Below are 15,200 nucleotides of genomic sequence, written 5' to 3'. Positions count from 1 at the left end.
AAAAATACCTTTCTGTGCTTCAAAACCTCACTTGCCAAAATGTCCAAATTTTTTTGTTCAAACCATAGTCACTCTGCAGTAATTGTAATGAAAGTCTGCAGTATGTTTCAAGCTCTGAGGTTTTCTTAATGGTTAGCAAGTGGAAAAAGGATTTGGTTGTAGCTCATTTGAAAGCTGCTTGGCTTTTTTGAGTTTGTTTGAAGCTGCCCAACATAAAAAAAATTATCTGAATTTGTGCTTATTCTTAATTCAAAGAATAAGAAAATCCTCATTCTCTTTTCCAGGAATTAGTCTAACGGAATCACTAGCAATGATACCTGCTTCTGCAGTTTCTGGTCTCTACTTTTCCAGTCCCAATTCCAAATATTTTGCTGTGGGCAAGATATGTAAAGATCAGGTAACTAACCATGTCATAATCTTCTGAGCAGATGTCTCAAAAATTTTGTTAACATATAAAGCTGGAGTTTCAAAATCTTCATTGCATTTTTTGGTCACTTTGCAGGTTGAAGATTATGCACTGAGAAAAAATTTGTCTGTGTCAGAGGTGGAGAAGTGGCTGGAGCCTATTTTGGGATATGATACTGAACAACTTTGATATTTGTGGGTGAATGTCCTTTTTTCATGGTCTATTTGCCAAAAGGAACAAGAAAATTCTTCCTACTGGAAACAGCTTTTTCCATCCACTCCAACAGCTTTGTCTGATTGTCTTAAATTTTTAATCAATGAACTTAATATTTCAAATAAAATCTGCCTCCTGCCTTTGGCTTGGGACCATGAATGTATTTCATTTCTCAGTCACAGCAGCATACTTTTATGTATTTTTATTTTTTCACAAGGACTCAAGCAGAGAAGCTAGGTGTAGGGTGAGATGGTGAAACGACAAAGCTTTCCTGTTCTCTGGAAGATTTTGAAATCAGGGGCAAGAATTTCTCTCCCATGGCTGTGGATATGCACAGAACAGAATTTGGCTTCTGTTATTTTAGTGTATTTTGGCAAGTCCAGGGACAGAAATATAATATGATTTTTCTGCAAAATCACAAAATGTCTTACATTGAGTGATCAAGAACAACTGAAGTACAACAGATCTTTTTAAAAATCACCTGCTCAGTGTTTAGTCTTGTGCTTGGGAACACAGATTGTTCTCAGTGGTAGAACTATCAGAATAACACAATCTTCTGAAGTAGCATCAGAGTTCTGTATTGTAAAATGGAATGACAGAGCCCATGGAGTTGTCTGCTTTGTGCTTCCTTCCTCTTCCTTTCAGCAAGTCACAATCTATTCTGTAGAAAGGCTACTGGCACTTCCTACCTTACAGTTAATATTGTGAAGTTTAATTCATACATAAACAATCATTTTCATATAGCATGAAAATTATGAGAGCAGCATATTTGCTACTATAGACAGCCAGAAAACTTGGAGCTGACTTTTACAAACTTTTTAACCTTCTAGGAAACTTAATTTTAAAAGCAAATAGTAGTGTCATATGTAACAGTTAATATTGTAGATATTCAGATTGAATGGAGTGTGCTAATTGTTCATAGGTTTCGATAATTTCTGAAAAGTGCCTCAAGTATTATTTAAATGCTAACTTAGTAAAATATTATGACAGAACACCCTCATTTTTTTTGTCTCCTAATTGTAAACAAAAGACCAATGTTGTAAGGAAGATGTTATATTAACAGTTTTTTGCAATCTATTAATAGCTGTGTAATTTTTGTAATGTCTTCATGTGACTTAATGCTAAAACAATCGTCTTGTACCAACAGTTTAATAAAGATGATGTTATTCTATTAGAATCCTTTAAATGGCAACAATAAAATGTGTGCAATAATGTGAACAGATAATGTCAAAATTAATATGTGCTTGTACCACGAACCTGAAATTATAGAAGCTGCTATGGGGTTTTTAAAGTAGTTGCGTAAGTGTGTTCTTAACTGAATCTTTTAAAGGCTCATCCTTTAATGACTTACAAAATTAATTTCTAAATGGATCTCACCTCCCCCTGCCTCCCTCCATGTCAAGGGACTTGTGACATGTCCTAGCTGAGCAGCTGATTTTTGTAGTGGGAATGGTTTCTCAGTAGAACACTCATTCTTCTGCCAAAAATACAGTAAAATGTTCTTAATATAAAAGATGATTTGTTCCTGAAATATATAGCATATGAAAATTGAAATCCTCTCTGCTTTGTTTTTTGGTAATTCCACTTCTGCTGATCAATCTAATGCTTGGAATCTCTCCTCTCTGGCACTCTTCCATATTCTTAGATTTGGAAGCAGAGTCCCTTATTAGTCTGAAAATCTGAATGGGGTCAAAGTTTGACTTGCTCAGCTTGGTTTATTTATTGATTTATTTTCCTGAAATCAGTAGCAGCCAGTTCAGTGAGTACAGCTGGCAGCAGGAGGTCCCCGCTCTCTAACAGTGCTGGTGTTACCTGGTGTGCGAGCAGAGAGTTTCACATGATGTGCAGTTGCTTTAGCCCTTCACACATGGCATCACACTTGAGAAAATCTTCATGTTTGCCTGCAAAACTTGTCATTGGGAGAATCTGTTTGGAATAATTACTTCTTGTTATGATGCAAATGTTTTTATCAAGGACAATTCCTTTAAAGCTTTGTTATTTTAAATTGTCAGTTGACGTTTTAGGTAAGACAAATTTTCATTCTTGTCTCCAGAACTAATGTAAATTGTGAAGCAAAGGAGTCTCATAATTGTACCAGGTAAGGCTATTTTACTTGAAAGACTATCAGGTTTAAAATGCATAAAATATTTTTTGCAGTGCTTTTCGAAATGCTGCTAACAAAGGTTCTAGATGTAAGAGATGATGGAAAGTTTAGAATGCTTTGTAAGCAACTCTGGTTTACTTTTGTGAGTATTTTACTTTGGATAATGATTTTTTTCTTGTAAGTCAGGCCAACAGCCTGGAGATTAAGTTTTGAGGCACGTATATTTTATGACTGCCAGGAGGGAATACTACCCTTAAACCTGCTCCTTCATTACTAGGTCTGTTTCAGTGCTGCTGTTACTCCTGGGAAGAATCTAGTGCAGTTTATTTTGTCATGAGAGTACTATCAAGGTCAGGTAATTTTTAAAAAAAAAAAACCCTGAAATTCTCTCTCTCTCTTTTTTTTTTTTTTTTTTTTTTTTTTTTTTTTTTTTTTTTTTTTTTTTTTTCCCTGCATTTTTTATGAATCTTCTGCTTTCTTGTTTAACAAAGTGAAAGTTAAACCCTTTCAGGTAATTTCTGCTTCTTAAAACACAAGACATGTCCAGAAAATTAGGGGAATAGAGAAAGGCCTTTGAGGGCTTTGCCTTTTCTAAAAGGATTTGTTTACTAGTAAATGTGACTGGGTTTCATTAATTTCCCTTTTTAAATCTTTGTCTGGTTTACCTGAGTGTGCCTTGAAAAAGTGGATTAAAATGAAGAACAAGAGAAGAAATAACTTCATTAATTACTTAAAGAGGGTGGTTTCCTTACAGAAACAGTAGCACATGTTTTCAGTCACTGGAGAAATGGATTCCTGTGCCCTCAGTTTATCGTGGCTTTGTCACGGCAAAGCTTGTTCAGCCCTGTTACAAAGTTCTTTCAATTTGATTGTCAGGCTTCTGTAGGTGCCAGTTTTCAAATGAAGTGAACAAAATGCAAACATATCCACCCTGCTTTCACACAGCATTTGTAAATTGTCCAGCTAAAGGCAGAACTGAAAAACCAGTGGAGTTCGCCCCCATGTTTGTTCTAATAATACCACCATGGCTGAATATTGCGAGTTTTTGACCATGCCACATGCCTGATATAAATAGCTGCTGTGCAAAGGAGACCTCCTCAGCTGAGATTACCAAACTTGGTGTTTTGGGTTTGTGATTGAGCTTCAGCCAGGATGGCAAAAGCAAGCTAGTAATCATCCTTGCTGGCCTGAAGCTGCCGTGACGGCTGCAGGATGAAAGGCTTCCTTTCCTTCCTCACTGCCTTCAGGCACCAGCGTGACCTGTGCCTACAGCTCCTCATGAGGCAAAGGGAAGTGATCCCAGGCCAGTGTGGGTGGTTTATGCCATTCCTACAGAAAGAGCATGAAGTATGTGGGGGGAGTGTAGTCTTTCCTATGGTTTTTCCTATCCCATCTCCCTGTCAAATTGGCCTCCTCTTCCTCTTTTACCCCCAGCAGTCCTCCTCAGCTGCATGTCAGGGTTCTCTGTAGGTTCTGCCAAACTGAAACTGTAGGAGTCTTTTTTAAAAGTTTATTTTATATCTGAATAAGTTACTGTTCCAGAAAGAGAAGATTTTTCACCTGGCAAGCATTGGACAACATTAATAAATGGTGCTCATAGCTCTGCCTATAGGAGCCTTATACTGTGTGTGTCAGTCATTCCTAAAAACTAAGGAGAAGGCCACACAACATGTTTAACTATTCCCTGTGGTTGAACTCTGTCTTTAGTTACATTGTGGTTTTCATCTAGATAGCAAAACCAAAATGTGTATTAATTGCGTCCTTTGTCCGTGTGCTGTTTTAAGCCCAGAATTAATAATGAGCTTAAGTAAAACTAAATAAAATGAATGTAATTTTCAATTGAAGTATTTTAATTGTATGAACTACTAAGAAGTAAAGAATTTATCTGTGTCTTGCTGTTACAACAAATGCTTTTAAAATTCTTTAGGTTGATGATGACTTAAATATTTTATGAAGCAAAATTTATCTTGAGTACACACTCAGGTTACAAAACACTAATAATTTGATTTAAAAGGCTTTAGCACTGCTTTCTAGAAATAGCTGATGAAAGTGATTTAGGAGACTGGAAAGTTAGATGCACTACCTGCAGAAATTTCTATGTATGTACTACATGTAACAAAGCTAGAGTAGTGTGGGATTCACAGAGGGCAACTTAATTGCAGAGGAACAGGCAGTTCTTCAGGGAAGAGCTGAAAGACCAAGAGTTACAGCAAACATAAGTCTCTTAAAACCCAAATAGTCACAATATTAGTAATTGCAGTAAGTGAAAATATAAATGTTTCCCTTATGTATACATCAAAATATAGGAAATGCAATTTGAGAATAACTTTTAAGGATCTTTCATAAATCTAATGCATACTTAGGATTGATGAGTTGTATTTGCACGTTTAGAAGTGGGAGAAGGAGGAGGAAATAATTATTATGTTGTGAACTTGTTCTACAAGTTAGTAGGTTAAGTAGGAAGCTGTTGAAAAGAAAAGGGTAGCCCATGTCATGACACCCTTCCCCCCATTTGAAGTTATTGGATTCATTACTTACATGAATGTTTATGAAAGGATTTTCAGTGACAATTGCATTCCCTGACTCTGGAAAAATATTGTGAGAAATTAAAATAAACGAGGCAGCTTTTTCCAAAGTTAAAACTGCATCAGCTCTGTATCTGCACGTATGTAGGTGTCAGTGCAATTTTGACCCAAGAATTCCTTCAGTCTAGCAGATAAAATAGCTCTGGGTGTGTAGGTGTAATGGATTTTTTTTTCCGTACTCAAGGTGTTGAAAAGATCAATTCTTCCTCTCTATGAAGGTGCAACTTTTAGGGGATGTTCTGTTCTTATTTTACTTCTTTATATACTTGGTCTGTACTTGTTTCCCCTTCTCTGGCTTCACAATACAGGTGTGGAGGTGTGACTGAGAGTTCTCTAATGGCCTGTGAAAGCCACATGTTTGTTCTTTTAACTAAAAATACATATTGTTTCCAGGTTTTGTTGAATTTCATCAAGGTTCTTGCCAAATAGCTTCTTCCCAGGAAGTGGACAACTTTATTCCTTTTCCTCTGGCCATCAGTTGGAAATTAGGTTGAGGTTCAGAAGTGGAGTGCAAATATGAGGTCTAAAAAAGGTGTCAGTTCTCTGTGGTTGGTGGACTCCTTCTGTCCTTCTGTTCCTGCTGTGACCTTGTGAGAACGAATGCGTTTGTATCTCTGTGGATGCGGGTGGTGGTGGGACAGCAGTGAGGGAGATAAAACGCTGCCCTGTATGGCCAAAGGACTTATTTGGCAGAGTGTTCTTTGCAGGTGCATCAGTACAACGTGTGCCCCTGCCTGCCTGGTCAGGGCATGTTTTCAGCTGCTGCCTCAAGTTCATCTGTACTCAGCTGCTTTTATTTCAGGAAGCTGCTACTTGTGAGATCTGCTAAGCTCTGCACGGGGCCCTCTCTGCGTAATCGGTCATTTGTAATGGATGGCTTCACTGTAATTATCTGCTAGTACTGTTTTGGCCTTGTTTAATTTCTCCATAACAGAATAGATGGCTGTAGCCCTGGTTCGTGCCTGAGATGTTTGGTTTTCTGAAATTCCTTTCCCAAGGAATTTTCTGTAAACAAGAGACATGTTTACATATTTTCCCTAGGAGGGACTTCTTCTTGATGTCCCTCTGGCCTGACCAGTTCGATTGAAGAGTTTTCTCTTCTTGTCACCAATCAAATTGGTCTGTGTAGAATAGTATAAAAGGGGAGACACTTCCCAAAAATAACGAAATCACTTTTTCAGCCTTCCGAAGTTGGAGTCTTTGTGTCGTGGTGTACTACAGCATCAGATGGCTTTCTTCAGAATACTAATGCAGAGCAAATAAACACATTGTTTCTCTAAGGCCCATTAGATCAGATTTTACTATCAGTGCTTGACCTAACGACTTTACTCATGTGGTCAGGGATTTGCTACTTATGAAAGCATGACCTTCTTTGTGCTTTATTTAGGAAATAAATGTAAGCACTTGGCTTTACTGCTTTTACTTTCTTGCAAATGTTGTTCCTCACCTCTCAGGGCAGCTAAAGGAATAAAAGTTTTGATTCAGTTGTTGTAATACCAGATATACACATTTGGTGAGGATTACTAAAACAAAACATTGAAAACGTAACATGATGTAGGAGTGTGCAGGGTACTTACCAAACATCATCTTGTCTCTTAATGATTAGCATTAGCTGAATATGCTGTAAGACAGGAATCAGCAGTCAGCTAGCGGTACATGAAGATTTTGGACTTTCAGGTATTGGATCAGCAGTATTTCATTAGGCACTATATTGCATGCTTTGTCTCTTGGTGTCTCACTGTCTCCCACAACTGGAACCTGCCACTTCATCTGGATTCCTGGTTATTCCACAAGAAGGGTTTCACATGGGTTTTGTTGAAGATTTTTATGTGCGTTTGCAGGATTATTTTTCCAGAAGAGTTTAAAGTACCACACTGCAGATAAATGATTCAAGTTCTTGAACCATAAGGTACTTGTTTTCCCTCAAAAAGTCCCTGGTACTGATACCTTTTTTATTATTTAGTGAAAAGAACCAAATAGCCTGCATTTCCTCTAAGCTACAAGTATGCTGGAGGAGGGAGTGAATATCAGTGAAAGGACTTTTTGTGGTACTGTTTTATTCTCAGTTCTTGATCAGCATTATCTTACTGCTGTTGTATTCATTGCTTGAGAGCCAAAGTCAGCTAGAACACCTCTTAGCAGGTTTTCTGGTGCTGATCCAGCTGCTATTAAAGTGTCTGGAGAAATTGCTACCTCTCCAAAACATCAGTTTGCTCAGTCCTAATGTAATCTGGAAAGAACATTCGGTGTTTGAATCGTGTTGAAAATACTTGAGGACTAACAGGATGTGCTGTTAAACCTCCTTCAGTGCTCAGCTTCATTGAAATGGATGGCTGGGACTATGAAAGTAATTTTTACTCTCGTTCTGAAGTACTTACCTGAGAGAAAGTGCTACCCTAGCAAGTCAGGAATAGATGAACTTTCCAGTCCAGTGTGATTAATGGTAACTATCCATCTCAGGGATGCTTGAGGGAGATTGCCGAACAGAACCAGCAACGTGGGCATCGATGCTCTTCTCTGAGTGATGGAAGGTGTTAGAGTGCCTTGGTCCAGCAGATAAAGATTGGCAAATGCTCCAAAAATATTTCTGTGTTTTCAAGCCTCTTGTGATTTTTAAACAAATTCTGTTTAATGAGGGTTTGAGCTTCACAGCCTTTGACAGTTGTGAATATACATTGTGCTGACTTTCTATATACTGTTGGAGTTTCACTTGGCTGTTCTTTAAAGAAGAGCTGCCTTTTAGTTAAACTTCCTCCTTAAATATATTTCATGTTGTGTAATTCTACACATATCAGGAAAATCACGGTACTGTCACATCTTTCATGCTGTTCGTGCACACAAAGTGCTGAGCAATGGCAAGGCAACTGCTGCAGTATGGTTATTGCTGATCAATCTGAATAAATTTGAGAATTTTATTGCAGTTTCTCTCCAGAACTGTCAGCATGAAGCATACAAAATCTCTTGCTTTTGTAGCTCAGATGAAGCCTGTAATGATGTGAAATTCTTAATGTTATATAAGACATCTTATCATGTGGCTTCTTGATCTGTCAGTAAAATATGCCTTGATTATAAGTAAACTGAGAGAGTTTTTAATTTCCTTATGGTACTTTTATTAGCTCTGTACTTCTGTGGAACTTTTTTTTTAAAAATGCATCATATTTCTACTGCTGCTGCTTCCAGTCTTGCTACTGGAGTTTTGACTTGGCTTCTAGGCCATTACAATGCTGTTTCAGTCATGTGTATTTGCCAAGTATCTTGGATGTTATACTTAACTGGTTTTGGATCTTCTGTAGGAAACGCCACCATTTGCAGAGAGTCCATGCTTTGCACTCAGATTTATCGTTGCTGGGAATCTTCCTCAGGCAACTGCCCACAGAACTGACTGAGGAGTTGAGGGTGTTGGAATATTAGGCAGATCAAGTAAGCGTGTGAGCGATGTAAATGTTTATCTCTGTGCAGTTGAGTTACAGGGATCTCTCTTTTACAGGAGTCCTGATATTCCAAAGCTTGTAACAGTGTATTTGCTGATTGCTTAGAAAAAATAAATGCTTGAACTGTGCTGCTGTCTCTTTCCCAGGTAAGAACCACTTTATTTATTACAAAGCTGATAACAATTACAGGATTTAAGGAAATTAAACATGAGACTGCTGCTAAAGTTAAATATATTTTCTTTGCATTAATTTGACTGAAAAGCCCTAAATTAGCTTAAGAAGAAATATGAGTGGTTTTGGTTTTGTCTCTGAAATAAATTTTCCATAAGACATTTTGGGGGTGTGGCTGCATGGCTATATCCTCTGAAGCAGAAACTGAAGCACTTGATATATTTATGTCACAAGTGTTACAAGCTTTTTAGTATCTGTGGTGGAAGATATTTTCCCTTGCTGTAGGGAGTATATCTATTGATGAGTATTAGGAAAAAGCCATTATTTAATCATAGAATATAGTGAGTTGGAAGGGACCCATCAGGATCTTTGAGTCCAGCTCCTGACCGTGTGCAGGACACCCCAAGAATCACACCATATGCCTGAGAGCATTGTCCAGACACTTCTTGAACTCTCAGGCTTGATGCTGTGACAGGTATGACTGAAGGATAGCAGGAACCTGCAGAGATTACTGTTCAAGGGCTGGAAATCCCACATTATCAAAAGTGATTTTTTTTCCAAAACTGTATTGAACTTCTAGGCACTATATTTAAATACACTTGTTTTGGTCATCTGCTAATTCTACCGAGTACAGCTGACTGGTTCTCTAGTCATATTCTGCTTTGTCAGCCCCTGGAAACAGCCGTGTAAATAGGGAAATGTTTTGGATTAAGAAATGTAATCTGTTACTGGATTTGTGCCAGGGAGATACATTTCCATCTTTCATAGCCCCAGTAGTCACTTTCTGGGTTCAGTTCTGGACAATATGGTGGAGAGTTCTGATATGTTTTTAATTAATTTTTTGAAGATTGCAATTGTTAGGAGAGTTTTTTTCTTTTACTTTTGGCACTTTTATTAGAAGTAGAGGGCCTCTACTTCTACATATTTAAGTAGTCGTGAGTCTTGGATTAAAAACCTCAAACCAGCAAAAACAAATACAAAGAACCCAACAGCAAAAACTATAAATTTAAATGCTAGTCTCCAGACTAGTCTTGGTATTTGAGTCCAGTTAGTATTTCCATTAACTGATACACTCTTCACCTGCACTTAGGTAATATACATGGAATTGTAATAGTTGTCTTCGCAAGGGAATATTTCAGATAAATCATTCCTAGATGGCTCCTGGTAATGACAACCCAGTGTTCACCTATATAAAACACCAATACTATATTGATCAACATTCTTTGGTACCACTCTGATGGCAGAGGTAAGAACAGGAGTCAGCCTGGTTTTACACCTCAGCACTTCTATTTTCAGCCAATTAAAAAAACCCAAACAAACAAAAGAACCCACAAACAACAAAACTTTGTTTCAGCCTGGTGAGTGCAAACTGGTCAGCATTTGCTCTGCAACACTGCTGCAAGGGGAGATGAGCTGAGTGTAGGCTGCAGGATGCATCAACTTTCTGGTGCACTCAGCTTCAGCATGGCCTATGCCCAAATGTATGCAGGGAGAAGAGCCAAGTGTGCACTTGGAGAATGATGTAGACTCATCAGAATGATGTCTGATGGCTAGGGATCAGTGAAATCCAGTTCCCATATGTCACCCCTTGATTTACTATGAAGCTATTGTGGAAAATTGTCAGCACACAAAGCAGATTGCTTTCTTCTAGCAGTTCATGTGAATTTTATTCTCAATTCTTGGGATTCTTGACCAGCTGTTGCCACAGAGTAGCCGCAACAGTGCATGAAAGTATTGCCTGTAGAAGCAACTAGTGCAGCACAGTGTGGAAGATACCACTGCTTATAGGATTGCAGAATTGACAGCTGGGTAACCATGCAATAGAGCACTTGAGATATGACTTAGCAGTCTGTAATTTGTGTTCAAATTTGAGCCCCAAGATGTTTTTTTTTTTTTTTAAAACCAATGGATATGACTCCTTAATGAAAAACTGTAGATAATATAGTCCCTGTAATCTTTTGATCCTTCTATCAAAACTCAAGGATTGGCTAAACTCCAATTTATATTATAAACCTGATCCATTTTAGAATACAATTGGCCTGACTTTACAATATATTCTGTTGGTAGAGAGGAACCATTCTGCCTTTTCCCAGTAAAATGAAATATTCCTGAATATAGTTACCCAGTTACTCTGTAGGAGCTATGAATACTGTACTCAAGGTTGTGCTTTATTAGCCAGCAAAATTCTTACTGACCCTAAAATCTGAAATCTGCTACATAACGTTTTTAATTTTAGAATGCATGAGCACTGGATGTTAGATTATTAGACAAAAAACATTGCTGAGCTTGTTATATTTTCATAAGCACAATAGTTTTAAGAAATAAGCTTTTACTGGAAAAAATTACGTATAAGCATTAAATAAGCATAAATTCTTTCAGAGAGATAACTGGACAGTATATATGTAAGCAGATGAGGTAAGGCCAGTGAATGCAAAGATTGGATTTTGTTCCATAAATATGTATCTAGCAGGTGTGTACCATCCTACAAGCACAGCCTTATGCTCCATAAAGGAGAACTGGAGGAGCACAGTGTAGTTAATCATCAATGCTTGTGTGGATCAGCATGAATAGTGTTTAGAAAGAGTGAACATTCTATATTCAGCTTGAGTGTTTACAGCTTTTATACAATATGCCTTTTGAGTAAAGCTAAGCACAGTTCTGCACATGCTTTGTGGGCAATTGTGTTCTTTGTTGCATGTGAAATGGAGAATACCAGCCTCTTCTGCCACAGAAATGTAAAGTGGAGCGATTCATTTTTCTACTGGAGTGGGAACTTAGTCTTACAACTTTTGATTATGTAAAGGATCCAAGTGTCATATAGGAATGGATAATTACCAAGAGCTGCTGTTCACATGGGAAGAACAATATAAACCCTTAATCGAGGTTCTTACTGAGGAATTCTTATCATCCATCAACCAAATAGATTTGCCTTGTGCTGACAGCATCTGTGTTTTTTTTCTTTCATAATTCTTGATGTTGTAATAAGTATTACAAATTTATAGGAAAGCACTGTGTTATCAGGTACATGCTTGAGAAGCTGCTGGGCATCAGCAGATCAGAGAGTAAGCAAAAAAATAAATGCATGTACTGTGCATGTGGAAGTCAGATAAAGTCAGTTTGAACTTCTTCCTAGCTGACCAGAAGTAAAAGTTTTGAGATATCCATAGACAAATTGTGAAGAGAAGCACCTTTTGAACACGCTTTCAGAGATATCCTTTGAATGGTGTTACCTATACCCCTTTATATTATTTTAGTAGTTACTTCAGAGGAATGCAATTTGAGTTTGTTTGTTTCCAAATCTTCTGGGTTTGAGACTGCATATTTTAATTCCCATGCACGTCATTACCATAGTAGTTTAGTAGGTTCTTTGCACACAGTTTAAAATCACTTATATTTTCTCTTTCTAAAAACTGGGCATATACATGTCTCCTGCAACACCATGACTTATAATGGAATTCTGTGAAAGACTGGCCTGAAGTTTTATTCTTGAGTAGTGAAGACAAATTGCTAGGAGTTTCAAGATTACTTGATTTACTTCTAATACCTAACATGGTACTGAGTTGGATTAGACTGTGTTCAGATTTATATTCTTTTTCAACCACTTTTACTCCCATTTTTTCTGATTTCCACTGCATTGTAGTAATCCTGTAGAAAGCATTGGAGTTGTCAATGAGGTCTGTCCTCTGGAATCACAACTCCTGAGGCTTCTCTTCACTGTTGCCTCAAGAATTCTGCCTTTTTTATTGTTTCCTCCTTGAAAAGGGATGCGCTTAGTGCAGAATTAATGGTGGCATTAAGGAGTGAGATGCTCTCGTATGAGGTGATGTGAGGCTTGCCAAATGCCTATTTAGACTGCACTAATGCACAGTGGGCTGCTCGAAATGGAAGTCTGCCAGTGACTACTGGTGGTGTTCGTGCCTGGGAACTGGTGCTGTCATTGCCTGGCCCCGTCCCCAGCCTCCGCACTCATCCCTGCTGGCTTCAGCGCTTGCAGGAAGGTGCCTCAGCCACCTTAGTGGCTGCATCCTCTCCCCACGCTGCCTGGGAAGCCAAAGCACCCAAATAACACTGTCTTGTTTCATTATCCAGCTGCTTATTGTGAATGTCCAAGAGAGATGCAAAGACAAAGGTGGGCAGGGTGTGAGGACGACTTGTATTTTGTAGGAGTGAGTGTTATCTTAAATACATGTTAATGCATAGCTCGAGTTTTCTACTAAATGGCAGCCCTGACGTCACAGCAATTAAGGTTAGAAATGTTAGAAAGGGCAAAAGAAGCCATCATGTTTTAAACTGCAAGGTGTAATGCTACTGAAAGGACACCTAGCTTACCCTGCCAGTGTTCATGTTCCTGGCTTGCTGGTGGTGTTTAAACTATTCTGAGGTGCGTCCTTTAAAAGTGTGGTAATTAGATCAGTCTGAAAAGTTCACAGTTTAGATATGCACTTTTCTTTGACTAAAAGGGTAACTGACTTAGATTCTTATTGCTCAAGTTTGTTTATTCATATTGAACCACTGACCAGGACAGGTTGCATGTTATGGCTTTACTATGAATTAAAAAGCATAGTAAAAAAACCCATGCAGGGCTATAAATTATAACAGCAAGAAATACTGTGCAAATAAATATTTTTGACTGTAAAAACTTTGTTGCATTGCACTTATTCTAAGCACTGAAAACGAAAGCATTCAGAATCTCTGAAGTATTTGAAGGAGTAAATGTAGACGCAAAAGTCTTGACAGTTATGCAAAATCTTTTCTTGTGGGAAGAAAGACTTCTTGATAAGATCTATAATGAAGTACTGCCCAAATGTGGTCATGGGAGAGTGCAGGAGCACAGTGATTTTCACAAGAGCCAAAATGTTAGCAGCAGCCATATTTCAATGGGGACAGCTACAATTCAGCACGTGACTTTGTAACCCTTGTCTTAAATAGCTGTGTCATGTTTTTGTGAGTTAGCAAACACCAGCTGTGGAGGGCTCTGCTTTGCACACCCGTGTAAGAAAAATGCTCTGTATGGCACAAAGAAACCTTGCCAAGACCAGTGCTGCTTTCCTGGTGCAACTATGGCTGCAGTCAGGGTTTTGTCTCCCAGGCTGTGTCAAGGAGGAATCTGCCTCCTCTCCATCTTGCAGAACTAGGCTGGCAGGAGCCTGTAGATCAAACAGGAAATAAAAGACAGACCATTATTTTTTAACAGTCCGATAACTACCTGATAAACAAATCACCAAGTCCTGACATACTAAGGATTTTGTATCATAACCAATTTACTGAAAGATATCAGTCTTTTTATCTGCAATTACTCTGCAAGAGTCACCTAATGAAATCTCTGTTGCGCTACAGGGAAGTGACATAATATGGTCAAAATCTGAATCTTGTAACTGGGATGGTACATTGTGGTGGGTTTATGAACACCTAATTTTAGGCAAAAACTTGCCCCTTTTTTTCCTTATTTTATCTTAATTGTACTTATTTTTGGCCAGACTAAAGGACTACTACCCCAAAATATCTCTCTGCTCACTTAGCAAAGGGCAATCCAAAACTCCTAAGCATGGAGACAAACCACAAGAGTTTGAGATGCTGAATAACTTCCTAGAAACCATTGGAAGGAACCCTAGACTGTACTTTGGAGCATAGTAGAAAGCCAGTCATTTCACACCACTTCCCTGACCCTCTCCCCAACAGCAGCACATGGATAAAGGCACAAATGGCACCCAAATAAAAGGGCAAAATAATTAAATCTCTCATGCAAGTCCAGGTCATTAACATTTAAATTTGTTCATTAAAAAAAAAAAAAAGTGTCCTTTTGGCATATGGCAGATAGAGTCCATCATTACTTACTGTGTGGGAAGGAAGGAAATTCTTAGAGGGGGAGACAGAAATTAAATGGATAGGAAGGGCCATCTTGGGCTTAAATTTTCCTGGACAGTGGAGAATATGTGGGCTACTGCTAGGGGAATCTCTTCCCAGGCAGCATCTGCTTGCTCTTCTGGATACTTTTGAGGGCTGGAAGGATGATTCTCAGTGGGTTTCTGTCCTTACTCCATGGGTCATGCAAAGAGCAGGGTTCCCTCCTCTCATACACAGAGACACTTAGGGGATAGTGAGGAGGACAGGCTGAAGGCAGGCTCAGGGGAAGAGAGATAGAGGGGCTGTATCCAGACTGATCCCCATGCCCTACACCTCATCATCCTACCCTCCTCCAGAGGCTGCCTGAAGGATGGGCTATCTCCATTTTAGGAATTTCCTCACCACAGAAATGAATCAGGGGAGGACTGTGGGGCTGAAATTGGAAT

The 15,200-nt window shown here is 38.5% G+C and overlaps 1 protein-coding gene across 3 annotated transcripts in view; it reads left to right on the top strand.

Moving 5' to 3' along the window:
- The window catches only part of MTR (5-methyltetrahydrofolate-homocysteine methyltransferase), a 49,338-nt gene extending 47,548 nt beyond the window's left edge, over positions 1-1,790 (top strand). For all 3 annotated transcript variants that reach the window (XM_066315683.1, XM_066315681.1, XM_066315684.1), the window contains 2 exons: positions 285-397; positions 503-1,790. In XM_066315683.1, the coding sequence (XP_066171780.1) occupies positions 285-397; positions 503-595 (206 nt within the window). In that variant the 3' untranslated portion in view covers positions 596-1,790. The remainder of the gene's footprint in view (positions 1-284; positions 398-502) is intronic.
- The last annotated feature ends 13,410 nt before the right edge of the window (positions 1,791-15,200 follow it).

Source organism: Sylvia atricapilla, chromosome 3 (assembly GCF_009819655.1).
Source record: "Sylvia atricapilla isolate bSylAtr1 chromosome 3, bSylAtr1.pri, whole genome shotgun sequence".
NCBI lineage: Eukaryota > Metazoa > Chordata > Aves > Passeriformes > Sylviidae > Sylvia > Sylvia atricapilla.
This window is presented reverse-complemented; position numbering and strand designations above follow the sequence as displayed.